A 26,626-nucleotide genomic window follows, 5' to 3' on the forward strand; every position below is an offset into this window, starting at 1 on the left:
CCCGTCATCAACTCTGTAGTGCAGACAAGAGCATTCACTGTGATTGACGCTTTCTTTAACACTGTTCCTTGCGAACGTCTGAAAAATCATGCTGGGAGCACGGCTGCTTTGTCATGACTGTGTGTGAAGCATCGCTCAGGCTAGGTTCTCGCCAAGGTCCAAGCTTTGTGGCAGTGGATGAGCGTAAATGTGAGCAGCATTCCGTACAGAGCAGTTGCATATATTCGGAACTACAAAGTCGTTCAAGAGACATTTTCTGTAAAGATGAGGCAGTCTCTGAAGGTGTGCAATCAGACCACCTCAACGCACAACGAGCGAGCCAGTTTCGTCATCGTCGACAACGTTCAAGAAAGCAAGCCAAGACAGTAGGCACAAATATCTTCAGCAGCGAGTCCGATTGAACAGCCGAGCGAGGGCCTAAGATGGGCGCTGGGACCACAAAGCAGCCGTCAAGCAGAGGTGTTGCGAACGGATTTGCGTGCTTCACTGAGACAGCAGCGCGCTCTTCTTCTCGACGCTTGGGACATGGCTGAGAAGCAATGCAGCAAGCTAGCAGTCCCAACATGGCAAGCTGTTCAACGTCTCTGTGGTGCGAGTTTGAGCATCTGCGGATTCCATGAAAGGCAGCACTGTAGCTCTTCGATGTCAGGGTCGTAATTAGCACCCTGCGGCATTTTGCTGCTGGGCTTTGCCGCCGTCATTCCAGAAGAAAACCCGCGCCTTTCCTAAAATTCCTTTCGCCAAGTTCGACAGATCTGATATGCTCTGCGCTTCGTGTCGCCCTCACGCCTCGTTCCTCACAGCAGACTCACACCTTCTTCTGGGCTGCTCTCACCAGCTCTGTTTGCCTCGCCTATTCTTCGATGGTCTTTTACCGCTGCTCACGCCCCTCGTTATGAGGCCTACACCGCTTCGTCGACTGTTTAAAGGAAGCTAAGCGAGGCTAGTCGGCGCCTCCAGCTGCACGACCTCGATCCTTTCCATTCAGAGAAGGACTCGAATGTTTCAATTTGCCTTCTCGGGCGGCTGCAAAGCAGCCCCACTGCCATGCTTTCCGGGAGTTGGAGGGAAACATACCTTTCTTGACGAAGCCGAGAAGCCGACAAGGGGTCTCATTGTCGGTGGCGATCTCCCTGTGACCATCTCGGCTCGTACAGCCGAAGTCGCCTGGGTTCGCTATGAGTGGGTTACCCAAAACAGTCCGCTGGGGCAGCCTCGATGTTCTGGCAGCTGCCATTGCTACCAGTCAGGCGTTGCTTCCTCAGCCACTGCAGTCAAGGGAGCTCAAGTTCGTGGATCCCTCATATACTCATTAGTGCCAAGCACAGATTCTTGAGAAAGGTCACCACCCCCTTCTCTCTCCACCCTACTTTCCTGTTCTCTGTTCCTTATACACTCTTTTGGCTCTCCCCTTTAATCTTGCTTATCTTGTAGCAGTACCGCTCTAGCACACTCTTTGTTCTGACCAATTCCGCGATCGCACTCTCGTCTACCTTTTCAACACGCTATCAAAGCAACCATCGCCATATTTCTCAGTTTCGGAACACCACATAGATGAAGTAACCGGCTTCGACTAGTGATATCACCAGATATCTCTTCGATACATCAGCTGCTCTATCAGAAGCATCAAACTAAACCACAAAGTAATTCGTAGTCGTTTACTTGCGCCAAACATGCCTTCCTTCTCAGCAAACCGACAGAGTCGATCCAGGCCTTCCAACATCTCGTTCGGACGCAGACGATCTGATGAGAAATCGATGTCCTCGCCCTCCTTTAATAGCTCCATGTCTCTTGGGAATGTCGAGGATGTGTTTTGTGACTCTTTGCGTTCAGTGGATCGGCTTCGTCACCACTACCTCGCCATGCCGGCGACACCCTCCAGTCTCTCTGCTGGCAGTGCACCCGGAGCACGAATGGAGCGTCTCCCAAGTTTGACGGACTTGTTTCACCGCGATATCCTCTCACCCCAAAGCAGCGGGCTTCTGCCGCTCAACTCTCTCAGGTCGGAACAAGGCGTCGAGCTGATGAGACGTAGTGGCTCCAGATCCTCCACCTCATCAGGGCAAGATTGGCAATGGAATACCTCGTTCAGCCAAGATGCTCCAGCAGGGTCGATCGGTCCTCCCGCTACGCCTTTATCACCTTACTTCTTCGATGTCTCAGCCCGGGCACAGTCCGTATCGCCTAGGACAACCTCATCCGTAGCGACTTTCAGCATCATTCTGACAACTAGTGATGGTGAAAGGACACCAAGAGCTGCTTCCCGAGCTTCCTTTGACTTCGTTGCGCAACCAGCCGACAGCGGCCGAACTTCGCCAAGATGTCCAGGTGCACCGTTGATCGGAGCAAACAATCGAGGACATTTCGACACTCAGTCATGGCAGCAGCATCAGGGTAACAGCTCGCTAGGGCCGTTTCTGGGTCTTCAACGCCGCACCTCGTACGGCATAGCACGTCACGAGCAATACACAGCGGAGGCATGGACGAAGGAAAGAGCGGTGATGTCAAGGCTGGAGGCAAGTTTGCCTAAAGTGCCGGGCTTGAATGGACTTGGTATTTACATGGACGCAGAGAACGCTCTGTCACCCTTCCGCAAAGCAGCCCAAGCTACAGCTGGTCAAGTCCAGCTGTCAGAAATCTCACCGACAGGACGGCACTACACGGCGAGTGGACACACAGGCTTGACACCCATGGTCAAGGCATCCAAGGTCTGTGATGTCTCATCAACACCAACGAGGCCAAAGACGAAGAAGTCGCCGAGCTCTCTCAAGACGTTATCGCCCGACAAAGCTACCTCGACCTCCACAAAGACATCGCCTTCAGCTACAGCAGCCAAGAGACGTGTTGAGCCTTCTAAGACACCTCTCAACAAGTCTCGACCCATGTTCCGACTCGACACTGGCTCGGGCAAGAAGTCGTTCAAGCCCAAGGGCCACAAGATGAGCCCAGATGCAACGCCCTGGGGAGTATTCGGAGGCAAAGACGGATGGAAGCCGCTTGCACCACCCAACGTATCACGAGCCATTGCCGAGGCAAATAGGCTCGTCGCAGAGACAGCAGCAGCCGCCAATGCCACATCATCGCCGTCTGGCAAGAGGGAGGCCAACAGCACTTTGAAGACCGTCAGCCCATCCAAACGACCTCGTGCCACCGAGAACTCTTCACCGTACAAAGAGAACATGGCACCATCACTGCGGAACTTGTCACCATCGAAGCGAGCTCACTTGCTCTCGCCCACGTACCGCGACTCCCCTACAGCACTACCACTCTCTACTATTCGCTAACGTCCTATCTATGAATAGTTATGCTATCAAACAACTCAGAAAAAAACACAACTGCCCTCGTATCCTCGCATCCTGAGAGGTTCTCCGGTTGGCGAAGTCTGATCCAAGCAGAATGAGAGGACCTGGTAGATTGTCAGGAATCGAATCGAAGGTTGCCTTTATAAGGCCAAGTGAAAATCAGGGTCCAGCAATAGACAACGTGAGCATCGGAATGTCGAAATGGCGATTTCGCCGAAATCGGGCCTGTGACAGCGCGGTGTTGGTGTATCGAGACGCGTCCTTTCTTTAATCACACAAGAGCGAGAATTGTGCAACTGTCCGACTTGCGATCTGCTCATCTTGGTGCTTTTCAAGTGATTGAAGCAGGATCGGCGTTAGCTTGGCAGCAAAAGAGATACAGTAAAAGGCTCGAACCGAGATGTGCTAGTCAGACGTCAGAGCTTGAAGTATGTTCACACGTCCCAAACGGAAGATGACAAACTAAATGCGCCTTGACTACGCGGAGTTGGAGGGAAGCAAACCGTTCTTGACGACTGTCTGAATGATTTTTGACAACTCTGGAGGGAAGCAAACCGTTCTTGACAAGAACAATACCAAAAGCCCACCTGAAGCAACAAGACCTGGCATATGGTGGCTAGACCACACCTCCGCGCTTCAGCCAAGCAGATGCTAAGCCAGTCTCTTCGTCAATCAAGGCTTTGAAGAGGCAACGAGTTGCATACACAGGCCCAAGCTCAAGCAGCGTATCAACGCTGCAAGGAGGCCAAGCAAAGGTGTTGAATGAATGAAATGCTCTTGATCAACTCTCTACTGAGCGTGTGGAGACAAACGCGCTTTCCACATTATTTTTTTGCAACTTGAGCGCGGCAGAAAAAAACTACGCAACTGCAGACTGCGAAGTGCGTGTGCGTGTTTCTGTGTGTCGGCTGTGTGACTGTAGGAAAGGAAGGACCTTTGTTGCCCAAAGATCACCATCACCTCTTCTCAAACTTCTGTTTAAGCCCTTTCAGCCCTCTCAGCCCTTCTCGACTCTTCCTTCCCGCTCAACGGATCTCGACAGCATACATCCAACAGCCGCCAACCCAGCATTCTAGTTAATGTTCACTGCAAAACACTGCTCTCGAACAACAACGCTTTCCCGTGTTTTGGACGCCGTTTGACCGCCACACTCCAGTTCGCTGTGCCTCAGCACGTCGACTCTTCGGCACTGCGTCAGCCACGCCTCCGCCTATATCAGTACAGATACCCTAGCGGACACGCCTTTCCTCCTTCCGCCCTTCAACAGCGAGCGTCCGCTTCGACTAGCTCGTCCGCCTTTCAAGACACCTTACTCACATCGAAACCGCAAACACTCGGAGTGCACGAAGCGACCATCTAGCGCATACAGACTCGGTACTGAGCGCATACATCCAATCCACGGACTCGAGTACGCATTCAGTCTCCAGCTTCGACGTTCTCAACTCGGACGCACCTATCAGCTAACCTTCTTTGCCGTGACATTTCGAGTTCTTTCAAAGTGGGACCCACGCACAGATCTCTTTACCGTACCAGCATCGCCTCTTAAATACAGCTCTATGCATTGTTGATTTCACCAAAGAAGACGTTCACCGCTTCCGGTCGTCGACTAGTGACATACACCTACCGGGCTATCGCGTAGCTTATTGGCGTTACTCACTGCCATGAGTACCACTCGAGATCATACCAGCTCGCGTATACCGCTCAGCGTTAAGAATGTCCCAACGACGCAAGATGCGCTCGCTCGTGAGGCCGCGCTGCTTCGTAAACCCACGTCGCAGCAGCCGCCAGCGCGAGCTTCCGTAGCATCCGGGTCCACTACTTTTGCTCGTCCTCGTGTCACTACCTCGCGGTTGCCTAGCTTTGTGTCACGCTCACACCTTGGATTGGATCGTTCGAATCAGGAAAACACACCTCTCCAACCTCTTGCAGCCACTCCCAAAAAGCGCGCTATACCCATCGACGAAGCACATGCTCGCAATGTTGTCGTAGAAAGCCCAAGCAAGCGCAGCCGCTCCTCCAAAACAGGCACCGACAGCAGTAATACAGAACAGAGTGTCGGCGCCGCTCTTGCCAGCGACCTCAACGGCATTCGTGTTAATGAAGCACGTCGACAAGCTCAATCGACCCAGGTGGCTGCTGCGGCGGCACGTCCGCGGCGGCCGCAACAAGCTATCGCATCCACCACAGCCACGGCTTCAGCGACTTCAGTCAAGACGAACAGGACCATTCGCGAGCCGATGGAAGAGCTCGCTCCCGAGATCAGAAGGAGACAAAGCGAGCAAGAGATCTGGCGACAGAAGTTCCTGCGTGCGTTCCCGCAATTCATCTTTCACTTCGACTCGGTGGACGACAGTACTGCAAAGAAGTTCACCGCGCTCATTCACAAGCTCGGCGGCCATGTCGACCAGTTCTTCTCGAGAAAGGTCACCCACGTTATCACGACCAGAGAAGTCCCGGACGAGCATGTTCCGGAAGACAACGGTGCTTCGGCCGCGTCCAACATTGCCGAGAAGTCAGGCGCACACAAGCTCTTCCGCCCCAGCTTCTTGGCCACCCGCACGTCGTCCACCAAGACGGGTAGCAATACGGCTCGCACGCGTCCAGTGCCCCTCTTCTCGGAACGCAACCCCTTCCATGATCGTCCACCTCCCAAAGTCAGCTCCAACGACATCCTTGTCAAAGCGCAGAACTTTGGCGCCAAGGTGTGGCGGTTGCAAAAGCTTCAGAACGTCTTGATGCGTTTGATGAGGTTGTCGCCCAACGACCTTGGCGCGTCAACCGCCACGAAACAAGACCTCTCGCAAATGCTTGAGAAGGAGAAAGTTTACGGCACGACGGAGAGAGATCCTGCCACAGCCCGATCCAGCTTCCACTACTTTGACAAGTCGACCTTCTACGTGCTGGTTGAAGATGCGACGCTCGAGCATCGACCCATCATGTGCACCAAGTTCCAGTATACCCGCGATGACAGAAAGCAAGGCATTCCTCCACCTTGGCCGGTCGTGTACGGCCAGACTCCTGGTAGGTGCCCCTTCACCTACTATCCACCCAAGGAACCCAAGGACAAGGCTGCGAAACAAGAGGAAGGCGAAGCTCCATCAGCTCCCCGACCGACCACGCAGCAGAGCCTTCGCAGAGCTGTCTCGCTCAACAACATGGTCCGCTCCAATCTTGGACCTGCTTTCCGTCCTCAGATCGCACCGATCCGCACGACCGAGCAGAGGCAGCAGGAATACCCCATGGCGTCGGGCAACAGTATCTCAATCACGTCCAACATCGCCTCGACCACTTCCAACATCTTCACTGACCAGCAGAATGGCGCTACCGTTGGCCTGCCGCAGAATCGCCGTGTTGCCGAGCTCAACCGCAGGATGCATACATCCAACGCACCTCTGCGCCAGTCACGCACTCTCGATGCCAGTCCAGCGAGTGTCATGGCTGGCAGTGCAGCCAGTGGTCTCGGCATCCGTCGCGAAAGTGGCAGCGCGATCGTCGGAAGTCCCGCCACCGCCGTTCAACGCAGTGGTGCCGAACAAGGTGCCACTGTCCGCAGAATGCTCGGTTTGGAAGACAAGGAGCGTGGCAACGGCCTTCAGCGCAGCGTCAGTACCAGCGCCATCACCCGACCGCCCTCTGCCAAGAAGCCAGGCTACTGCGAGAATTGCCGAGTCAAATACGATGACTTTATGGAGCACATCTACGACCGCAGACACCGCAAGTTTGCCACCAATGAGGCACACTTCGTCGACATTGATGCGCTCATTATGCGTGTTCAACGTCCCATTCGATCGGTGTCGGAGGATGAGCTGTCGTCAGGCTACTTTGACTTTGAGGCTATTCCGTCTTCGCAGCCCGAGGAGAATGTGCTTTATACGGAATCGGAGGAGGCAAGCGTCTCTGCTGGGTCACCGGAACTGGAAGGAAATGAGTTCGCCAAGGCCTCGACGGACCAGCGTGAAGTCCACCACCAAGCGTAAACCGTCATGCAGTCCTAGTCGCATCGCTCCTATGCACAGCATACATCCTCTCGGCTATCTGCACTCGTTCGTCTTCTGTCCCTATATTCTCCAGTCGGATCCTTCTCGTCATCTGCCTCTCTAACCACCCAAAGCGACACCATCCATTGCCCACTCACACTCATGTTCGCACACAAACACGCAAGCACACGCAACACACACTTGAGCTCACATCCACATCCAACTTCTCGTCACATTCATCGTCTCTCTGCTTCCTTACATCGTTGTCTGCCATTCAATGTTCCGCTTCTCGGATTTACCATCGCAATTTCAACTGTTTTCACACTCACACGCACCTTCGCACCCTCACACCTGCTTCGACTGAGACTGGGGTATGCTTGCATGAAAACGCGATAGAAAAACAAGACTGAACACGACAAGAATGAAGAACTGAGGGACTAGGCAAAAGTAACAGGCCGCACCACGCCATCTTCGCCGATAATCCCACAGATCGGCGACCCGTTGATGCTCTGATACTGGATGATTTCGCCTGGTCTTGCAACGCGCGGTTTTGGAGTTCGTAGAGCTTGTTTTGGTAAGTCTGGTTGAAACTTGGATAGACTTGGTGCTGGTTTGGAGGGAACAAGGGGGGAGGTGGGAGCTGCTGATGTTGCGCGAGATGAAGCTTTGGTTGTTCGAGTTGGCTTCATCCCTCTCGCTGTTGATGCTGATGTTGTGGTGCGAGAAGAAGATGAAGCGGTAGGGTTGGTAGTTCTTGCACTCTTCCTTTTAGTGCCGACCAATGCGATTTCGTTATCCTTTTTGCTTCTCTTCGCTTTGACCGGTGATCGTTCTTCTCTGATCTGATCCCATTCCTCCTGAGTATCTTTGAGGTGTTGAACAGGTGCACGACCCATGAAAGTGTGAAGGTCGGCGTTGTATTCATCGATGAACTTTGCTAGGGTTAACTCGCGTACCGCTCGAGGGATTCGTTCAATGGTCAACCGCATACGTGTGATGGAAGACTGGATTGAGATTTCCAGTGAAGCTCGGAGTCGAGCTACACGAGCTTGATTCTCAAGATCATAATTTTGGAGACATGCTTGGACTTGATCCTCTGGCAAGCGTTTCTTGGTGGGGGAGGAGGGTATGGGAGTGGTTGATCGGTAGTCGAGAACGTGCTTATCGCCTACCAGTGCTTCAGGAGCGGCTTTCTTGCTTTTCTTCGACTTGCTGGCCTTTTGTGAGGCTGCTTCAGAGTCTGCTGAGGATGACTTGAGTGGGCTGGAAGGGTCGCTGTTGGGTGCATTGCGCTCGCTGAGCATCATTTTCGAGGAGGTGGGCGACTTGGACTTCTTCTTCTTGACCTCCTCAAGTTCGGAGGCAGCATCAATGTTTTCGTCCAGTACAAGGTCTGAGGATGCCGGTTTGGATGACGCTTTTGTAGTTCGGGTCGACCTCGTCGATCGGGTGGCCTTTTTGACCGGCATGCTGGGCAACGCGAGGAAGTTGAATGCTGTGAGGAAGGACTGTCTTGGTATATGCGTCGTTATTGATGCGATGCCGGGCCCGAAAGTCGATGTTGCGATGCTGGTGAGAGAGGGATGCCTTCTGCTGCATCAAGATGGCAGGTACGAAGGAGCCACGTCGAAAGGATGGATGGCAGATGTCAAGATGGTGGATGCAAAAAGAGCGTACAGGCCCTGAATCATCCCAAAGCTACAAAGTGTTAGATTTCCATTTCATCTTTGGCGCAGCAAAAGCTGTTGCATCGATAGCAACACCGCGACGCGACCAAAAAAGCTTCACGTGATTCTGTGTAGTCACTGAGACCCCGAGATTCAAAAATATTCCTTACTTGGCGTCAGTCGCACGCTTTGTCATGCCCACGTTTCCAATACACCCTTGCACACTACTTGTGACCGGACGATCTTCTGTTTGCAGCCAACGGAACATCCTCGCTAATGATGTGAAAGCTGCAAGGGATCATAGTATTGTACGACGAAAGGTTGGGATGAGCAAGATTCGCCGTGACTGAGCAGATTATGTCTGCAGCAGTTAGCTGTGAAGGGTCGAAGGTTTTGAAGTTGGGTCTTTTCTTAAAACGCCGATCAAAGAGAATATCTTTGTCTTTCTGCAGGCAAAAATACGACTGTCAATCACCGGTGAATGACGCTGTGCTCTGATGCACGTGCATATTCCAACAGAGAGGCTAGAACATCACGTCCCATTCATCTTTGTCCTTCCGGTCTTCCATTCGCCCTGTTGTCCATCCATTCATCGTCCATATCTTCTGCCGCAGAGGGTCATACGTCAAAGCCGGTCTACTACGCTCTCAACTAGAGCCCAACAAACGGTGCTTGCGACACAGCCTCTAGACAATTTTCAAGGCTATATATCGCATCGACGACGGTGTCACTGACCTACGATCGCAGCATCGCATCGTATCGTACCGCGTAGCAAGCAATCATGAGACTCATAGCAGTCCCACTCGCCCGAGCGAGACCCACCTCCCATCCAATCTCCACCTTTGTCGCACAAACAGCCTCTCGAGCAGCCGAAAAAGCAGCCGCAGCCGCAGCAGCCAAACAGCAAGATGGAAGCAAAGCATCCCAACTCCCCTTCACAACGCGTATGCTCAACAAGGCCTCCGCCTTTTGGGTCAATCTCGGTCGCACAGATCAGAAGAGCACTTTGAACTGGAAGCGCAGAACTTACGTGCTGGGAGAGCGACTGATGGACCGTATCGAGTACCAAGAATGGGCGTTGAAGGGCATCGATCCTACTATGGGACCACATCTGATTCATGGTCGGGCTAAGGATGAGAACGAGCAGGATCCGAACGAGGTCAAGTCGGCGGAGAGTGGGATCCCGAAGTTGGATCACATCCCGTTATTGTATCCCCCTTCCTTGTTGAATCCGGATAGGTTGATGAAGAGTTTGAATAACTTGACGCATCACAGGACGCCACATCATTATAGGAGATTCTGGTACTGTGTGGTGGGAATGCCGATTACGATTCCTTTTGCGCTTGTTCGTAAGTGTCATCCACCACAGTGATCATGTTGGGTTCTTCTTGCTGACTGTTATGATATCTTGCCTTGTTTCACTGCAGCCGTCGTCCCAAATCTGCCGTTCTTCTACCTCGTATACAGAGCATGGAGCCATTGGAAGGGTAAGTACAATTTTTCACCGAGAGTTACTCTTTCAGCTCTTACATCCTAACGAATTCTTCCATCTCTTCGTACTTTGGACGTTGAACAGCATACAAAGCATCCCAATACCTCTCTAACTTAATCGGCCAAAACCGCGTCCAGCCAACAGAAAGCAAGGAGCTCGACGCCATCTTCTCCCAACCCGCGCCCATAGCTGCTCCTGCAGACTCGACATCAACAGAAGCATCGACTAGCGAAGCAACAAACCCGGCAGCGGAAGACGAACGCATGCTTTTGTTAGCTCATCACATTCCTACGCTGATGGACAAGATGCAGTTCCCCGAATGGGTCAGGGCTGACTTGAGAAGGGCTCGGCTGCAAGTGGAGAAGAGTGTTGCGGAAAACAAGCTGGACGAGTTGGAGAGTAGTGCTGAGAATGTACAGCCGGAGAAGACGCAATAGAGGTTTGTACTTGGGGCGCAAAAACAAAGTAATCTCATGCACAGACTGACAGACTGTCGCGTATGCTATCTTGTGACGCAAGCCTATGACCTGAGCTGTCTTGGACTGCTTCAGAACAAGGTTAACAGACGCAGATATGATTCAGATGCTTTTCATTCCCTTGGTCTAGTGGTGTACAATCTAGTATTCGAGGGGAGGAAGCTCGAACAACCCCGTAGAGGCAGAACGTTTGACCTCGATAGGGCCTGAAAAGTCGACTTCTGGGTCGATGTTCTGTTGCACCCGCACAAAAGCAATAGCATTCTTAGTCAGTCATACGCAACCGCGTGACCCTTTCCAACCCCTCCTGACAGTAACACTCACACCGTAAATATGACCGAAAACAGTGCCGATCGCAGGATCGAACTGCAGCTTGATAGGCGTATTTCGCTGTCTGTCAACGTCGGACCTCTTGAAAGTGTAGATGTACAGGGTGTCACCGCAGCCGCTTGCTGGGCTGAAGAATCGTTCAAGCGTTCCTGCGAGCTGGTCAGCGGAGGACAGGTGGATGAAGCCGTCTTTTGCCTGGTATCTCGAATAGCAGGAGAGAGAAAATTGGAAGTCAGATCAATTCATGGTGAAGTTCAGTGAGGGGTAAAAAGGGGTGTAATCACGTCAAGAGCGGTTCCAGCCCAATTGGTGCCAGACATGTCGGCCTTCTCCTGAGGAGTGAGGATTTTGTACAGGACTGTGCTCGTTGATGGGTCTCTCATGGCTGCGTCTAGACCGAGTTGGTGTTTGATGTGAGCGTTATGAAGTCAAAGGGTGGCTTCTTGTTTGCTGCTGCGCAATCTTCCATGCATGTGTTGGTCGCGGAGAAAGCTTTCTTCTTGACTCCGTCTCCCGAATTATTATTTGGCTGACGATTTCACGGCCATTTTCCTCCACTCTGGAAGATGTGACACAAGTCTGCAGCAAAGATCAGAGATCCAACAGATCACTCAGAACGTCTCGTGAACAACGTCCTCTTACACCATCGCTCTCATCGCTCCAACGTCCAGTAGCAGCTGAAAGTGTCCGTTGTACTCGGGTCGCCACATTCGAGCCCATCCAGCTCAAACCCTCCCGTCATGTCAGACCCCGCAACCGGGTCAGTTGACACCGTCGAAGCGTTCAACCATGCCATCGCAGCCCTCCGCAATGATCCTTCCACCACCAACCCCCCCGGTCTCACAAGCGGGCAAGACACAGTCGAGACCCTCATCAATGACTTTCTTACCCCCTCATCCAAGTTCTCCGCACCAGAACTAGCTCGCTCGCAAGTCCACTGGCGACGCAAACCAAAGCTCGAACACATGCTATGGGCCGAACCCAGCACTTCCTTACACTCGCTGGAGTTCGTTCGCGCCGGTCTTGAAGGTCGTATCGTCTCCTACCGCGAAGTATCGCATACCGCGACACCGTTGCTCGACTCGAAATCTTCAGCGTCGATGGCAAGGAAGCCTGCTCAGTCGAGCAATTTTGTCAGAGGCAAGTCGGCGTATGTTCCCTTTGCACCTGGTGGACTGGAGAATGAGGTGATGAAGAATGCCGAAGATGGAGACCAGGATGCGAACGATTTGTCTGATACGATCCGTTCGCAGGTAGCGGAGATGGAAGATACACTAAGCTCTGGTAGAGGGTTGCGGGCAAAGGCACCCGGTCTTAGTCGCTCCTTTATCGACCCTAACGCGGGCGACTCCGAAGATGATGAAGACGCGAAAGCCGATGGAATGGCACCTTCGAGGGTTCGTGATCCATCACAAGCATTCAACGTCGGGTTAGGTTTGACCCCGATCCCGGTCTACCGTCCAATCGAACAAGAACGAGCCGGGCCCTCACGCTACCAACCCAACGGCGACGCCCAACGCGCCACCAACGCCCAAGACGCAGAACTAGACGAGCTTCTCCCCGTCGAACGACCCCAACCTCTCACCCATTTCCGTCGAAGCGCCAAAATCGAAACAAAACGAGACTGGGCACACGTAGTCGATGTCAACCAAAAACTCGCCAACTTCCACGAACTGGTCCCCCAAATGGCCCATTCCTTCCCATTCGAACTCGACACTTTCCAAAAAGAAGCCGTATACCACCTGGAACAAGGCGATTCCGTCTTTGTCGCTGCCCACACCAGTGCCGGTAAAACCGTCGTGGCAGAATACGCAATCGCTCTGGCACAAAAACACATGACACGCTGCATCTACACTTCGCCGATCAAAGCGCTTTCCAATCAGAAGTACAGAGATTTCAAGCAGACGTTCGGAGCGGCGAATGTGGGTATCTTGACGGGTGACGTGCAGATCAATCCCGAGGCACCGTGTCTGATTATGACGACGGAGATTCTTAGGAGTATGTTGTATAGAGGTGCGGATTTGATTAGAGATGTAGAGTTTGTGATTTTCGACGAGGTGCATTATGTGAATGATCAAGAGAGGGGTGTGGTTTGGGAGGAGGTGATCATTTTGTGTCCCCAGCATATCAATTTGATTTTGCTCTCGGCGACGGTGCCGAATACAAAAGAGTTTGCGGATTGGGTCGGGAGGACGAAAAAGAAGGATATCTACGTCATCAGTACTCCAAAGCGACCCGTGCCACTCGAGCACTTCTTGTATGCAGGTAAGGAGATGTTCAAGATCGTCGATGCTAGGGCGCAGTTCCTAGGTTCCGGAATCAAAGAGGCCGGTGAAGCGCTCAAGAGGAAGCAGGAGAAGGAAAGGGAAGCCAACGCCGCAGCTACAGGCGGTGGAGGTGCAGCCCGTGGTGGTCGCGGCGGAGGCGCTGCTGGCTCGAACTCGCGAGGTCGTGGGGGTATGGTTCCAGCCCGAGGCGCAGCACCAAGAGGACGCGGCGGAGCCAACCCCGGCGCGGGCCGAGGCGGATTCACAGGTACAACCACCGTCCGTACCGGCTTGGACAAGAACCTCTGGATCCACCTTGTCGGCAATCTCCGCAAAAAGGACCTCCTGCCCTGCGTCGTGTTCGTTTTCTCCAAGAAGCGTTGCGAAGAGTACGCCACCTCCATGCCCAACACCGACCTCAACGCTGCAAAGGACAAGTCCGAGGTCCACATTGTCATCGAAAAGTCCCTCACCCGACTCAAGGGCACCGACAAAGAACTTCCCCAGATCAAACGTATGCGAGATCTCCTCAGCCGTGGTATCGGAGTACATCACGGGGGGTTGCTACCCATTGTTAAAGAGATTGTGGAACTTCTCTTCCAGAGAGGGTTGGTGAAGGTTCTGTTCGCAACAGAAACCTTTGCAATGGGAGTCAACATGCCAGCTCGTTCCGTCGTCTTCTCTTCTATCCGCAAGCACGATGGACACGGATTCCGCGAGCTCCTCCCTGGCGAATACACCCAGATGTCAGGCAGAGCAGGTCGTCGAGGCCTAGACGCAACCGGAGTAGTCATCATCAACGCTGCCGATCAACTCCCCGAAACCGCTGTCCTACACAAAATGCTACTCGGTCAACCAACAAAGCTACAATCGCAGTTCCGACTCACCTACAACATGATCCTCAATCTTCTCCGCGTGGAGGCGCTCAAGGTGGAAGAAATGATCAAACGCTCGTTCAGCGAAAATGCAGCACAAAAAATGCTGCCGGATCAACAAAAGAAAGCGCAGGAATTGGAGAAGAAGCTCGCCCGTGCCCCACGCCCGCAGCCGCAGGAGTTAGATGAGCAGCTATCGACGTATTACGATCTGTGTACGGCGGTGGTCGCTTCGAATCAGAGCCTGTTTGAGTTGGCGTTAGGTCATCAGCAGGGAGCGAAGAATTTCGGAGCGGGGAGGGTGGTGGTGTTGAGGGATGGTCATTTTGATTTTGATGTGGCGGCGATTGTTAGGCAGCTGTCCGGGAGCGAGTTTTTGGTGCTGGCGGCGGTGACACAAGAGAGGAAGAGCGGTGGGTTTTATTGGAAGGATGATGAGGCAGATGGTTCTGGTGGTCCTCCGCCGCTCTGGCCACCAAAGGTGACTCCTGTAGACAACCCGGAGGATCAACTCGTGTACGACCTCAGAGAAGTACCATTGAGCAGTATCGCCTTTGTCAGTGACCAAACCATCAAGCTCGACGTTCCGCTCATCACCGCCCACCGAATCAGTACCATGAACCGCGCTCTTCAAGCTCTTATCCCCATCCGCACCGGCTTTTCCACCTCCGAAGGTGCCCTCAAAGAAGCCGAATGGTCCAAACTCCGCAGGCTGGACTTCCAAGAAGCAGTCCGCAGCCGCAACTCTTACGCTTCGAAAACGTCTCAACATCTCTCCCTCCTCTCCTCACCCGACTTCAACGCTAACTACGTTTTGGTCTCGCACTACAAGCACCTCACAACCCAACTCGAAGCCACGCTCCGCCTCTCTTCAGATGAAAACCTCGAACTTCTTCCTGACTACAATCAACGAGTTTCCGTCCTCAAAACTCTGCGCTATATCGATCCCGTCACCGAGTCTGTCCTTCTTAAGGGCAGAGTCGCGTGCGAAGTCAACTCTGCCAACGAATTAGTCTTGACCGAACTCATCCTGGAAAACGTCCTTGTCGACTACGAGCCCGAAGAGTTGATCGCACTACTATCCATCTTCATCACGCAAGAGAAAACTGACGATATCCCCATCCTCGAAGGTCGCCTCCTTCAAGGTTATGAAAAGATTCTCGAAATCGCAGAACGAGTATCCACCGTCCAACTCTCAAACCATCTCGCTTCGGAAGACTTCAGCGTCCCAGGAAAGACAGCGCTGGTGGGGGTTGTGTACGAGTGGGCCAAAGGAACAGATTTCGCAAGTATCGCTGCTATGACCGATATTCAAGAAGGTAGTATCGTCAGAGTGATTACGAGGTTGGATGAAACATGTAGAGAGATTAGAGATGCTGCTAGGGTGATTGGTGATAGGGATTTAGGGGAGAAGATTCAGACTTGTCAAACGCTGATCAGGAGGGATATTGTTTTCGCTGCTAGTTTGTACTTCTAGATATCATCTCCCTATACACAAGAGCCCGAACAAGGTAGTCAAATCCCAGCATTTCATTTTCAGGCGGCCGACGTGAAGGACGAGCACGGAAAAAAAGCTTGTGTACTGTGACTGTGATATTGAGTTCGACGTAATCGAGCGAAACAAAAAAGGGGACAAAGAACAAGTTTTCGCTCCGTCAGTCAGGGGAGATCTACGCCACCGGCGGACCACCAGGAACATCGAAAGGCTCCTCTTCCTTGACTCCACCGTTTGGATCCGAGATCTCCGTCTTCTCACGGACCTGTCCAGCTGCAGCAGCCTGCAACATCTTATCATGCTCCGTGGCGGCCAAGTTACTAGCCTGCGCCTCCAACAGCTCCTCCGACGGTGCGGCAGCTGGATGAGCTGTCACCTGCGAATCACCCAAATCCGCAGCAGACCTTTCGAGAGGCCTGTCCATCGTATCCTCATCTCCGTGTTCTCCCGCTCCAAGCTCCGGCTCAGCGGTCACATGTCCTGTTTGTAAGGCAGAAAGATGCGGCTGACTTCCGTTAGCAGTATGTTCGCTCTTGGCATAAGCTTGAAGGGCAGGGTTCGACGCAGATGCTGACAAGGGAATCGACATCTGCGTGGCAACCGTCTTCTGCGATGGAGTTCGGTGCAAGCTGACACGATCCGATGGTGCACCTGGACCAGCGAGTACACCGGCAGGATACATGGCCTGGTGTGAGTTTTGACCTGTCGAGCTTGCTGCAACCGAATCACGTGTGCGCGAGGATGAATCACTGCCTCTCCTACTGAGTGGAGGCAGAGCCTTGAGCGAAGCATACGTGTCACTACTGTTCCGACGATCGCCCATCAAGCTGCCTCCAACACTTCTTGCTCCGCCCAAACTTGGTGCGTGATGCTGGCTGCGACTCACACCACCAAGGCTCATACCGGCGGTTGACGAGGCAAGCGTCAACATACTTGCGTTGTCAGCGGGGATAGCTGAAGGATGTGGGTTGTTGTTCGGATGCGGTCTAGAGTGACTGGGAACATTGATGAAGTTGCTGCCACCTTCAGCTGAGTTGCTGCCACTGTTGATCTGCCCACTGCCGCTACGAGAGACACTGTCCGGAGCAAAGTGGATAGCAGAGCCTTCGCGTGGTCCAGTGCTGAGGCGGTTCGAGTTGCCGAACGAGTCTTCTCCACGGCTCTGGCGCGGCTGAGCGATGTGGGTGGTGGGAAGGACCGTTGTTTCGCGCGTCTCGAGACTCATGAGTGTAGTCGGCTTTGTGCTTGCGCGACTCTTGGAGGTATCCATCGTGCGATTGCCGATTGAGTCACGATCCGCAAAGCTGCTTTCATCGTCTGTATCAGCTTCGGGGCCTCCTGTCGCTTGCGGAGCGCTCGAGATGATCGCACCGGAGATGGGATCAGCTGCACCGCTTGTTCCTGCTCCATCCGTAGCTGAGCTACCACCAGGGTAGGCCCTGGTCTCGAGTTCGAGCGGCTTCTCGTAGGTGACGGTGCTGGGTGAATGTGTTCCGGGATCCTGGCCGGAGCCAGTATCAGAACGAGGCGATCTGGGCAAGTCAATTGCACCGAGCGGTTCTTGCGATGGGATACCATCGAGCTGAGGTGGAGGCGTCAATCTGCCGTTCCCGGGCACATCGTTGTTGGGCACAGTGAGAGTGTTGGCCAGGCCGTGCGCCTGATTGGATGCAAACGCGGAAGCGAGCTGCGGCTGATGGCCTCCATTTGCAGCCCCCTGAGCACCACCGTTGATGTTGGACAATGTCGCTGTCTTTGCTCGGTCGTCAGATGCCTTCACAGCTGCTTTTCTGGCTGGGACCGTTTCGTTCCCCGTAGCATGGTTAGCATAAGGAACTTCATGTGCATTGTTGGCAGCCTCGCTTGCTCGCCGACCGAACCTTTTTGAGAACCAGCTACCGATGGAATTCTTCTTTGTGCGACCATTAGGCTGGGCCTGCGGCGGGGTGCTTCCGCCGACTTGAGCGCTCATGTCTGCTGCTGGAAGCGATCACTGAAGAGAGCTGAGGAAGATAAGGCGATCACCGAGCGCGTTGAAGCAGAAATACTATATCAAGATTGCTGCGATGGTATCTGATGAGAGTGGCGAAGGTCGAGTAAGGATGAAGGCGTCAAGGTGGATGAGGGTGGTAGTACGTCAGAGGCTGTTGGAGAGAGTGAAAGTTGCGGAAAGGGTCTCCGAGCGTAGCAGCATTTTTCCCTCGCTTCAAACAGCGCTCAAGCCACACAAGGGGGCAGTTCACAAGTTGAGCTTCTGGTCAACGGTCACACGCCAACCGCGTGTCCAAAAGCGTAAAAAATGTCGCACTTTCGAATGGCAGACTTAAATGGTAGGACGCGGTTTATTACGTATGTCGACGATGAGCAGTATGTACAGACAGATGGGGATGCTAACGGAGAACAAACTAACTGAACGTGGTGCTTTTATACGTCTTACCCTGTGATTGTTTCAGTAACATGCTGAGGCAAAAGATGAGTCTGAAACATGCCGAAGCAGTGCAAGAGGACCTCAGTGATAGAGCTCATGGCCCCTATCTCTCCTTGGCCCTTATCTTTCCCGATATGGTCATCGGACACTCCGAAGTCTTCGGCCTGATACGACCACCGGATGGGCCGAAGCGTTCGGCCTGATACGAACATTGGCTACCCCGACGACCACTATCTCGTGCGAATGCTAGCCGCACGAGAAGGCTCGATCGATATCCTCTCGCGCGAATACACGTCGCACAAGAAAGTTCGATACCATCGTGCAAATCTTTGCTTGTACGGAAGCTAGTACTTAAACTAGCTTCCATCTAGATCTCCTCCTTACTGCAATCCACTTCAGTTACACCGTTGCAACGCGCATATAGACTGCGCATGTAACACATAGCCTTCCTACAGCTTTGTGGAGAAATCAGAGCGTTCCACAACTCTGACGAACAGGTGACAGGCCAGCTGCCCTCACCGCTCGACCCTGAATTCAATTTCGACAACGGAAAATGCAACACGGCTTGCGTAGCAAAGCAGCGCACAATTTGGCTGCTTCATGACATTTTGCGCTGCGCTGCCGAGACTTTGTTTGCGCAGCACAATCAAACGGTTAGCCGTTTCGGCTCAAGCACCATCGGCAGCGTTGTTGGACGTGTGACGACGAGACATCACCTTGCCATCAACATCTCTTTGATGGCAAGGCAAACTCAGCAAGTCCAACCCCTCGAAGCGAATGAGAACAAAATCAGACGGAACAATATCATCCATAGTGCCATCACGCATCCTATCTAGAGTACGAATTTCAAAAAGATTGTTTGATGAGAGTGAGTTTGATGCTAGGGGACACGGAGCGGCAAAGAAAGGGCATCTAGCAGCTCTATCAGTACCCCGGCTTGAAACTTCATGAATAAGCGTCGCTTAACCAGCCTGGTAGATAGCAGGGCCGGCAACAACGTGATAGTTGATGAGCGAAAGGTTGGCAGGTGTGTAGTACGTGTCGCTGTCGGTCAAAGCAACAAAGATGGTGCTGTTAATCAGCGTGGGACCCTGAGGGTAGACAGTTCCGCCAGGCTGCCTAGCCTTGGCAGTACGAGCGTTACTGTCAACATCGTACAAGGGAGCATAGGTGACGTTGAATTGAGAAACATAGGCAGCAAACTTGGGAACACCCGAAGTGTACGTCTTGGTCTTCTGGTAGTAAGGACCTTGAGTCTTGCCGGGCTGCTCCCACTCAAAGGTGTTCTCTTGGCCTTCCTGAGTCAAAGCAGTGACGTTGTTCGAGATCGAGGGTCCACCAGCAGCCTTGCCAGCTGCAATGGCGTCAGGCTGGTTGGTCCAGTTGAGGCCAGGGTAGATGTCCCAAGCTAAAGGTCGGTTTTCCTCGGGACAAGAGACAATCCAGGGCGAGAGAAGGGTCCAAGCCCATGCTTGAGGGATTCCGGTCTCGAACCATTCCGGCATCGGGAAGAGCCCCTCGAACTGACGGAAAGTGTACTGCTGCCTAGCCTCGGTAGTGATCGACTGAAGCAAAATCTGAGCGCTGGCGCGGTTGTCAAGCAAGTTGAGGAAACCATAGACGCCCGATTCGCCCCACTTTGTAAGACGCTGCGAGAAGTCGATGAACTCGGGAACCGTCTGGAACTCGTAACGGTAAGTGCACTGCTTAGGAGCCTGAGGACCAAGCATGCTGGAGAGAGCGATGGCATGGCCAATCTCCTGCTGGGCCATGTGACGGATCAAGTGACGGTCGTCAGCGTCCAGGCCTGCAGCATCGTAGTCGGCATCCGAGAACTTGGTCAGGGCATAGTTGAAGAGGTCGAGCTCGATGTACTCTTGGTGCAAAGCAAGTGCGATCGACTGGAAGTCAAAGTTCGAAAAAACCGAGTAGGTAGGGTTCTTGACCTGGAACGAAGATTGAGGCTGGTAGCTCTCCGAAATGTTCATACCGGCCTTGCGAGGGTCGGCTCCAGCGCCAAGCTGAGCGGGAGGAACGATGTTATTCCTCTTGAGTTGAGAAGGGGCCGCCGAGGCGAGGCCTACCAGAGAGGCGCACCCAACTGCGAATTGCAGCAGGGTGGAGAAACGTGGCGACACGACCATGTTGAAAGGCAAAGGAGAAGGAAGGGGGGATGGAAATAAGATGATGGAGGGGCGTGGCGCTACAAAGACTGGTACTTATAGGGGTTGGTTGCAAAGCAGAAGAAAGATATGGTCAAGGACACGCTTCGCGATGCGACGGAGGCTGGGTCTTTGGCTGCGTTCGACTACTCTAAGGAAACCTGACGAAGAGTGCAGTCACCAACAACTCAGACGATTCATCAGGAAGTTAGCGATGCATGACTCAAGGGTCTGTGACCATGACAAAGGAGTCAATGGATGCCTTAAATGCATCGACTCGAGCATGTTCTGCGTTCTGCCTTGTGCTCGACAGAGGCGAGAATACCGCGGAATGACGAAGCTTGACGTATCGCCATGTCGGTGCTGACTCTGCTACGCTACCTAGATGCGAGTAGGGGATCATTGGCTCGCTAATGGCGCAAGGTCTAGCTTGCGATAGCAAGGAACTGCTGATTTCGTTGAGGAGTTAGCCACAGTAAGTGTTCGGCGATCGACTGGAAGAGGCGTCGAGAAGAATGACTCACCACGCGTGGGTAAAATGCGCTATCTCCGTCGTACGGGTGCTTCTTCCACAGCGCTGATAACTCGATCCTCTCGGCAACGTTGCGAAGCACTTGAAGTGGCCTCATCTTCTGCGTCAAGAGACTGCAACTCATCGCATGAAAAGATTCGCAATCGCAAATTGAAAATCAAACAGAGCTTTGCATCGACAAGGGCCATCACTGGAGGAAGAGGTTTATTGATGAATGGAGATCGCTGGACGGCCATCGAACCCGAACGATTACAGCCATCCTGCTTCTTGAACATCAACCTCTCGGTCAAAAAGGATTCAAGTTAAACTGGCGAGTCAAGTCGAGCCAGGGTTCAGCCGGCTAAGCGAGAGCTTCTCCGCATCGATGCAGACTCGATTAGAAGAGCAAAGCTTTATCGTTGGTCATTCTGTGCTGTAGAAGCAAGGGAAGGTGAGGGGTTGCAACACAAGCGCTGATACATGATCGCAGATGCTGACTCACCAGATCCTTCTAAGGCTTCTCTGTGCACATCATCCAGATGCACATCTTGCCTAGAAAAAGGGGATGTTATGCAATATAACCACGACGTAGTAGCGATCAGGCTCAGCCAAGCTGCAGAGCCTTGTTCTTCTTCAGTCTGACCTTCGGCGAATCATGAGTTAGGCCTCACTTCCTCCGAGATCGACTGATGGTCAAATTTGACAGCCAAAGCTAATTGAGATACTGTAAGATTGCGCACATTCTTCCTCTCCGCGTTATGCCGCGCGTTTTCCATCTCCCGCCCCACGTCAGAAAAAATAATATATATATAATTAAAAAAGCCCAAATCCCGATGTCTGCAAGGTGATGATTCACAGTGAGTCGCTTTGGGAAGGTGAGACTCTCCAGGGCAACTGATGGCAGCTGTGACGTTTCTTGACCGAGCCGAGCTGTCTGACGGCTCGCTCGCTGAGAGCAAGACCCATCAAGGCTGCTGCTGAGTTAAGAGCTGCTGCTGAGTTGAGAGCTGCTGCTGAATTGAGCTCGGGTCAAAGTTGGCGTCCATCCGTCCGCTAGTCACCATCATCACAAGCGACTAGGCCTTGCCGCACCGAACCCTACATATCGTCGGAAGCACCTATTGCACTACAGAAGCTAGAACACCATGCCGCAGACCAGACTCGACGAAAAGAAAAGCCAGGACGCGTCTCAGCAGAACGACGACGAACAAGCCACTGCCGGCTCGAAGAGGAAGGAGACCGATCCCACCCATGGTGAGAACAAGTCGCAGGATGATAATGATGATCGTGCCAAGAGCCGTAAGACAGAGACGAATGATGAACAGCAAGATCAGAAGCAATACGACAGCTCCACGAAGCAACAAGGTGGAAACGGTGAGGCTGTTGCTGCAGAGCCAGTGAAGCTCTCCGATGACCGGCAGAAGGTCGACAACAAGCTCAAGGGCGACGACATTGAGATTAACAAGGGAGAACCTGGCTCGGATGACAAGAAGTCTGAGGTGCCTTGGCATGTGTCGGAGAAGGGACTGTAAGTACTCAACCTCAGTGCGTTGGGCCAGCAGCATTGAGAACTGACATTGACTCTTGCATCCCATTAACTCGTTTCGAACACAGCGTCTATTTCTTCTACCGGCCCAAGGTCCGATCTGCCGACAAGGCCGAATTGAACAGTACCAAGTCACTGGACGATGTCCAGAACACGTTTATGCTGCTCGTTCCAAGAGCTAGCGAGTCCAACACAGCACCAGCAAAAGGATCCAAGAAGGAGGCGGACGAAGACGACAAGAGGAAGCCGCCCAATCCAACCGCTTACCGCCTAGTCTCACTCGGCAAGAAGCGCATGCCTAGCCCGGACGCTGCTTTGAAGGCTGGGCAAGAGCCGGGCGGTATCGGCGGTCGTCACAGCGAAGCCATCTGGGCTACCGTTGCGGACATTGGTGCTGATTTGAACAATGTCGCTAAAGGGATGGGTGAAGAACGATATTCCACAAAGACAAGAGGCGAGTTTTCTTTGCACAGGGTCGCACCGAGAAGTATAGGTCAATCACTGACATTTTGTTGCAATGTTGCTCTTTCTCTTGTACAGGAGACCGCATCAAGCCGCCAGCGAGACCTGCTGGTCGCGGTCACTATGCGATGAGCATCAAGAAGACCGATCCACCCTCTTCGCGCGAAGTTTGCCTCACATATCACCTATCACATCCGAGCAGCAAGGACTTTGGACAGGTACAAGAAGAGCTTGGGCTACATCCGTCCTCTTCGGTGCTCATGCAGATGCGCAATCCGACGCTTGCTCCTACTGGACCAGAAGCACCACCAGCAGGCTTGCCCGAGGACAAGCGTGCGATCCTGACGAAAGACGAGCTGCAGGAGAACTTTGGCGGAAACGTCAGCAAGAAGGGCAAGCGATACGCGCGACCGGAAGAGCCATCTTTGCTCGATCGTTCGGGTGTCGAATTGCTGCTGATCAAGCGGGAGCAGCAAGAGGACGACGGTTTGAAGGGGCTCGGCGAAGAACAAAGCGAAGGTAAGTTCGATGAATCTGAGACGCGAGATGCAGAACGATGCTGACGTAGTGGAGCCCTTCCTTTGTTTTTTGGTGTGTCAATGCTTGCAGCGCTCGCCAAGCTGGCTAAAGAGGATAGCGAGAAGCTCTCCGACGACGCGATTCTCAAGGAGTTGAAGCTTTCGAGTAAAGACGTTGAGGTCGACGCGTTATCGGGCGACTGGATCTGAGGCAGAACGACTTCGCTGCGATTGCTGCGTGTAATCACTTTCTTGTTTCCTTCCCGAAGGGTCTCGTGTGCGACGAAGAATGTTGTAGACCGAGCTGTCTGGAAGCGTGTCATTCATAAAAAGACACCCTCTGAGTCCTCTTGCATCGGAGCTTGATCGGTCGACGCTGCCAAAGCTGCCGTGTTGGAAGGCCGTGTCAGACCGTAGTGGGCTTGCGTATCTTGATAGCCAGTCTTCTCTTCCAGCACATCGAAGAGCTTCTCTACCACGTCGTTCTGCTTGGCGATGGTACCGTCGTTGTCGACACAAGCATTCTTCATCTCTTTGCGATCGTTGTCATCAAGCTCGTTGCCTGTTTCTTGGACGAATTGTTCAATTTGGCGGTTAGAGTCCTCAAGTCGTACAACGCTATCCTGGAGTCGCTTGATTTCATGAACGAGAGTCTCGGCGTTAAGTCCTCGCAGAGCTTCGGTGGTGACCGTCGAGTAGTCTCCCACGACGGTGGGAATTTGACTTGAGTCTGGGATGACGAGCGGCATCTTAGTCGGACTTGGCTTAGTGTTACGGCGTGCGTCCGATTCAATGCTTCCCTCCAGAGGCGGGTGCAGTTGTTCGCAAAGAAAGTGAAGAAAGGCCGCGAAGACGAAGGATGATCAGATCAGAGACGAAAGCTCCAACTTTCTTCTTGTCCACGAAGCAAAGCAACACATGAGTTCCGAGTTCCGCGGTCCCTGAAGCAAGACAAAGCCGGCGAACAGAACGGGAAAATCAGAGGGCAGCAGGGCAGCAACACCTGTTGCAATGTTGCAAGATTTTGGGGCGCTGGAGCGGTGTGGTTTGAGCGTGGACATTATTCTTGATTTCCAATCCTTGAAACGACAGCAGCTGGTCTGTCTGTCGCGAAATGTTCAGCCACATAAGCTTCCCCGCACTCTATATTTTGTCAATTGCCGCCCCTCTCGGGCTTGTGTGTGAACTTGTGGCAACGTTTCTGTCACACAAGACCTTCGCAACCAGATGCCCACGGTGAGACAGACGAGCTTTGAGGCTCAACAAGGGTTCGGCTGCAATTCATTGAAGTATAACCGGGCCTTTCGGTCATGTGCATCCGACACCACCGCAACCGACCCTAATTGACTGAGCCCTCCTATTTCGATCTTTTCCCTGACTCCAACCATCAACACTGACGCATCGATCCCTCTGCACCCCATTGCAAAAGCACAAATCCATCATGTCGCCTCCTACTGCTACCGACAACGTTCCTGCCTCCCAGCCAGGCGCCAAGGAGGTCCAGAAGGGCGCTCCCAAATTCAAGCTCCCCAAGGTAAGTGACAACAGTATAGGTGCACGTCATCCTCGTTAAGGGCCTTTTGATGCTGACGCCTCTACAATGCTCTCGCTACCTCGAATACCTTCTTACTCTCCTTACAGCCGGTCACCTACGACACCCCTGAGGAGGAGCAACGCGGCCGCAAGGAGCGTCTCGCACAAGCATTCCGCGTCTTCGGTATGCTCGGCTTCGATGAGGGTGTGGCTGGTCACTTGACCTTCCGTGACCCTATCAGGAAGGATCACTTCTGGGTCAACCCCTTTGGTGTTCCCTTCCGCCACATGACCGTCTCCGACCTCTTGCTCATCGGCCCCGACGGCAGCATTGTTGAGGGCGGTCGCCCTGAAAGGATGATCTACAACCAGGCTGCCTTTGCCATTCATCACGCCATTCACACTGCTCGACCTGACCTCGACGCTGCTTGCCACTCTCATTCGATGTACGGCAAGGCCTTCTCCACTCTTGGAAGGAACAGTGAGTGTCTTACCCCCTCGTTGAGTCTGTGATGCACCCATCGAATCCATACTAATGCCATTCCGTTACTTCACCGTCTGCTGCACCGCTGCAGTCGAAATCACTACCCAGGACAGCTGCGCCTTCTACGGCCAATGTGCTCTCTATGAGAACTTCGGCGGTGTCGTTCTCGCCGACGAAGAGGGTAACAATATAGCTAACGCCCTTGGTGATACAAACCGTGCCCTCATCCTCCAGAACCACGGTATCCTTACTGCTGGTACATCCATCGAGGCTGCTGTCGGCTACTTGTAAGTCCCTTTCGCTTGGAGCTCCCTTTTGTGCGACCATATACTGATCATGAACCTTTGCACCTCTGGTGATACCGCCAATTGCAGCATCATGCTTGAGAAGCACTGCCAGGTCATGCTCCTCTCTGAGCCCGCTGCCGCCGCTCGTGGCACCAAGGTAAGTTCTTCAAAGCATTGAGCACCCCTCCGAGGAAGAAGCGCCAGACTGATCTTGGCTCCATTTTTCTCTCTTCTTGCTCACGCAACAGCCCATCGTCATCGGTCACGAGGAGGCCGAGTTCACTCGCAGGCAAGTCGGAAGCGACCAGGCTCTTGCCTTCCAGGCCTCAGTCTACTTTGACACCATCGCCCGCCTTGACAAGGGTGCTTGGAAGGAGTGATTGCCTCTCTCTTGTTCTATCGCTGCTTTCCATTGTATAAGACTTGTTCGTTGCTACCAGCTGTCCCTTTGTGTGCACCGTTCTGTGCTGCTCATTCGTGTTGCTGCCAAGTCAAGAGAATGTCGCTAGCTCCTGTGCGCCATGTTAGGCCTTCACAACGCACATCTTTGTGCATTTCGGCCGCGTCACGAATTGAGCATTTTCGAACAGAACGGTCAGGCCAGCTTGGAAATGCTTGGATTGGCATGACTGTATTTCATTCTCACACAAAGCGAACAAGCGAAGGATGCAACTCTCTCATTCTCGCTCTTTGCTTGTTGGCGACCCTTTTCGGCTCGAGTTCTTTCTGAAGGCTGCATTGTAGCTCGCTGTTGCTGCTTTTCCAGGAAATGATTCCTCTCTCCTCGTTCGGTTGGATCTGGTGCTGCTGATGC

General features: G+C 53.1%; 12 protein-coding genes across 12 annotated transcripts; 6 read left to right on the forward strand and 6 right to left on the reverse strand.

The window, feature by feature from the left end:
• Window positions 1-943: 943 nt before the first annotated feature.
• Window positions 944-1,237, reverse strand: UHO2_01278 (uncharacterized protein; the record flags this gene model as incomplete). Its single annotated transcript, XM_041553745.1, has 1 exon — window positions 944-1,237. The coding sequence occupies one exon, from the start codon at window positions 1,235-1,237 to the stop codon at window positions 944-946; it is 294 nt and encodes a 97-aa protein (XP_041409679.1).
• Window positions 1,238-1,673: 436 nt separating this feature from the next.
• On the forward strand, window positions 1,674-3,284 carry UHO2_01279 (uncharacterized protein; the record flags this gene model as incomplete). Its single annotated transcript, XM_041553746.1, has 1 exon — window positions 1,674-3,284. The coding sequence occupies one exon, from the start codon at window positions 1,674-1,676 to the stop codon at window positions 3,282-3,284; it is 1,611 nt and encodes a 536-aa protein (XP_041409680.1).
• A 1,679-nt stretch (window positions 3,285-4,963) lies between these two features.
• Window positions 4,964-7,279, forward strand: UHO2_01280 (uncharacterized protein; the record flags this gene model as incomplete). Its single annotated transcript, XM_041553747.1, has 1 exon — window positions 4,964-7,279. The coding sequence occupies one exon, from the start codon at window positions 4,964-4,966 to the stop codon at window positions 7,277-7,279; it is 2,316 nt and encodes a 771-aa protein (XP_041409681.1).
• A 437-nt stretch (window positions 7,280-7,716) lies between these two features.
• UHO2_01281 (uncharacterized protein) lies at window positions 7,717-8,748 on the reverse strand (the record flags this gene model as incomplete). Its single annotated transcript, XM_041553748.1, has 1 exon — window positions 7,717-8,748. The coding sequence occupies one exon, from the start codon at window positions 8,746-8,748 to the stop codon at window positions 7,717-7,719; it is 1,032 nt and encodes a 343-aa protein (XP_041409682.1).
• Window positions 8,749-9,727: 979 nt separating this feature from the next.
• UHO2_01282 (uncharacterized protein) lies at window positions 9,728-10,875 on the forward strand (the record flags this gene model as incomplete). The annotated part of the gene is made up of 3 exons (XM_041553749.1): window positions 9,728-10,295; window positions 10,374-10,433; window positions 10,523-10,875. 3 exons carry the CDS (start codon window positions 9,728-9,730, stop codon window positions 10,873-10,875), a joined length of 981 nt encoding a protein of 326 aa, XP_041409683.1.
• Window positions 10,876-11,055: 180 nt separating this feature from the next.
• Window positions 11,056-11,627, reverse strand: UHO2_01283 (uncharacterized protein; the record flags this gene model as incomplete). The annotated part of the gene is made up of 3 exons (XM_041553750.1): window positions 11,056-11,148; window positions 11,239-11,439; window positions 11,529-11,627. The coding sequence occupies 3 exons, from the start codon at window positions 11,625-11,627 to the stop codon at window positions 11,056-11,058; spliced, it is 393 nt and encodes a 130-aa protein (XP_041409684.1).
• Window positions 11,628-11,984: 357 nt separating this feature from the next.
• UHO2_01284 (putative SKI2 - antiviral protein and putative helicase) lies at window positions 11,985-15,863 on the forward strand (the record flags this gene model as incomplete). Its single annotated transcript, XM_041553751.1, has 1 exon — window positions 11,985-15,863. One exon carries the CDS (start codon window positions 11,985-11,987, stop codon window positions 15,861-15,863), a length of 3,879 nt encoding a protein of 1,292 aa, XP_041409685.1.
• Window positions 15,864-16,056: 193 nt separating this feature from the next.
• UHO2_01285 (uncharacterized protein) lies at window positions 16,057-17,853 on the reverse strand (the record flags this gene model as incomplete). The annotated part of the gene is made up of 1 exon (XM_041553752.1): window positions 16,057-17,853. One exon carries the CDS (start codon window positions 17,851-17,853, stop codon window positions 16,057-16,059), a length of 1,797 nt encoding a protein of 598 aa, XP_041409686.1.
• A 1,418-nt stretch (window positions 17,854-19,271) lies between these two features.
• Window positions 19,272-20,453, reverse strand: UHO2_01286 (putative Rds1 protein; the record flags this gene model as incomplete). The annotated part of the gene is made up of 1 exon (XM_041553753.1): window positions 19,272-20,453. One exon carries the CDS (start codon window positions 20,451-20,453, stop codon window positions 19,272-19,274), a length of 1,182 nt encoding a protein of 393 aa, XP_041409687.1.
• Window positions 20,454-22,127: 1,674 nt separating this feature from the next.
• Window positions 22,128-23,718, forward strand: UHO2_01287 (uncharacterized protein; the record flags this gene model as incomplete). Its single annotated transcript, XM_041553754.1, has 4 exons — window positions 22,128-22,510; window positions 22,597-22,982; window positions 23,069-23,509; window positions 23,600-23,718. 4 exons carry the CDS (start codon window positions 22,128-22,130, stop codon window positions 23,716-23,718), a joined length of 1,329 nt encoding a protein of 442 aa, XP_041409688.1.
• Window positions 23,719-23,831: 113 nt separating this feature from the next.
• On the reverse strand, window positions 23,832-24,257 carry UHO2_01288 (uncharacterized protein; the record flags this gene model as incomplete). Its single annotated transcript, XM_041553755.1, has 1 exon — window positions 23,832-24,257. The coding sequence occupies one exon, from the start codon at window positions 24,255-24,257 to the stop codon at window positions 23,832-23,834; it is 426 nt and encodes a 141-aa protein (XP_041409689.1).
• Window positions 24,258-24,949: 692 nt separating this feature from the next.
• Window positions 24,950-26,192, forward strand: UHO2_01289 (uncharacterized protein; the record flags this gene model as incomplete). Its single annotated transcript, XM_041553756.1, has 5 exons — window positions 24,950-25,042; window positions 25,150-25,522; window positions 25,617-25,812; window positions 25,900-25,969; window positions 26,061-26,192. The coding sequence occupies 5 exons, from the start codon at window positions 24,950-24,952 to the stop codon at window positions 26,190-26,192; spliced, it is 864 nt and encodes a 287-aa protein (XP_041409690.1).
• Between the last annotated feature and the right edge of the window lie 434 nt (window positions 26,193-26,626).

The sequence above is a fragment of the Ustilago hordei genome (assembly GCF_900519145.1).
Source record: "Ustilago hordei strain Uho2 genome assembly, contig: UHO2_contig_02, whole genome shotgun sequence".
Lineage (NCBI taxonomy): Eukaryota > Fungi > Basidiomycota > Ustilaginomycetes > Ustilaginales > Ustilaginaceae > Ustilago > Ustilago hordei.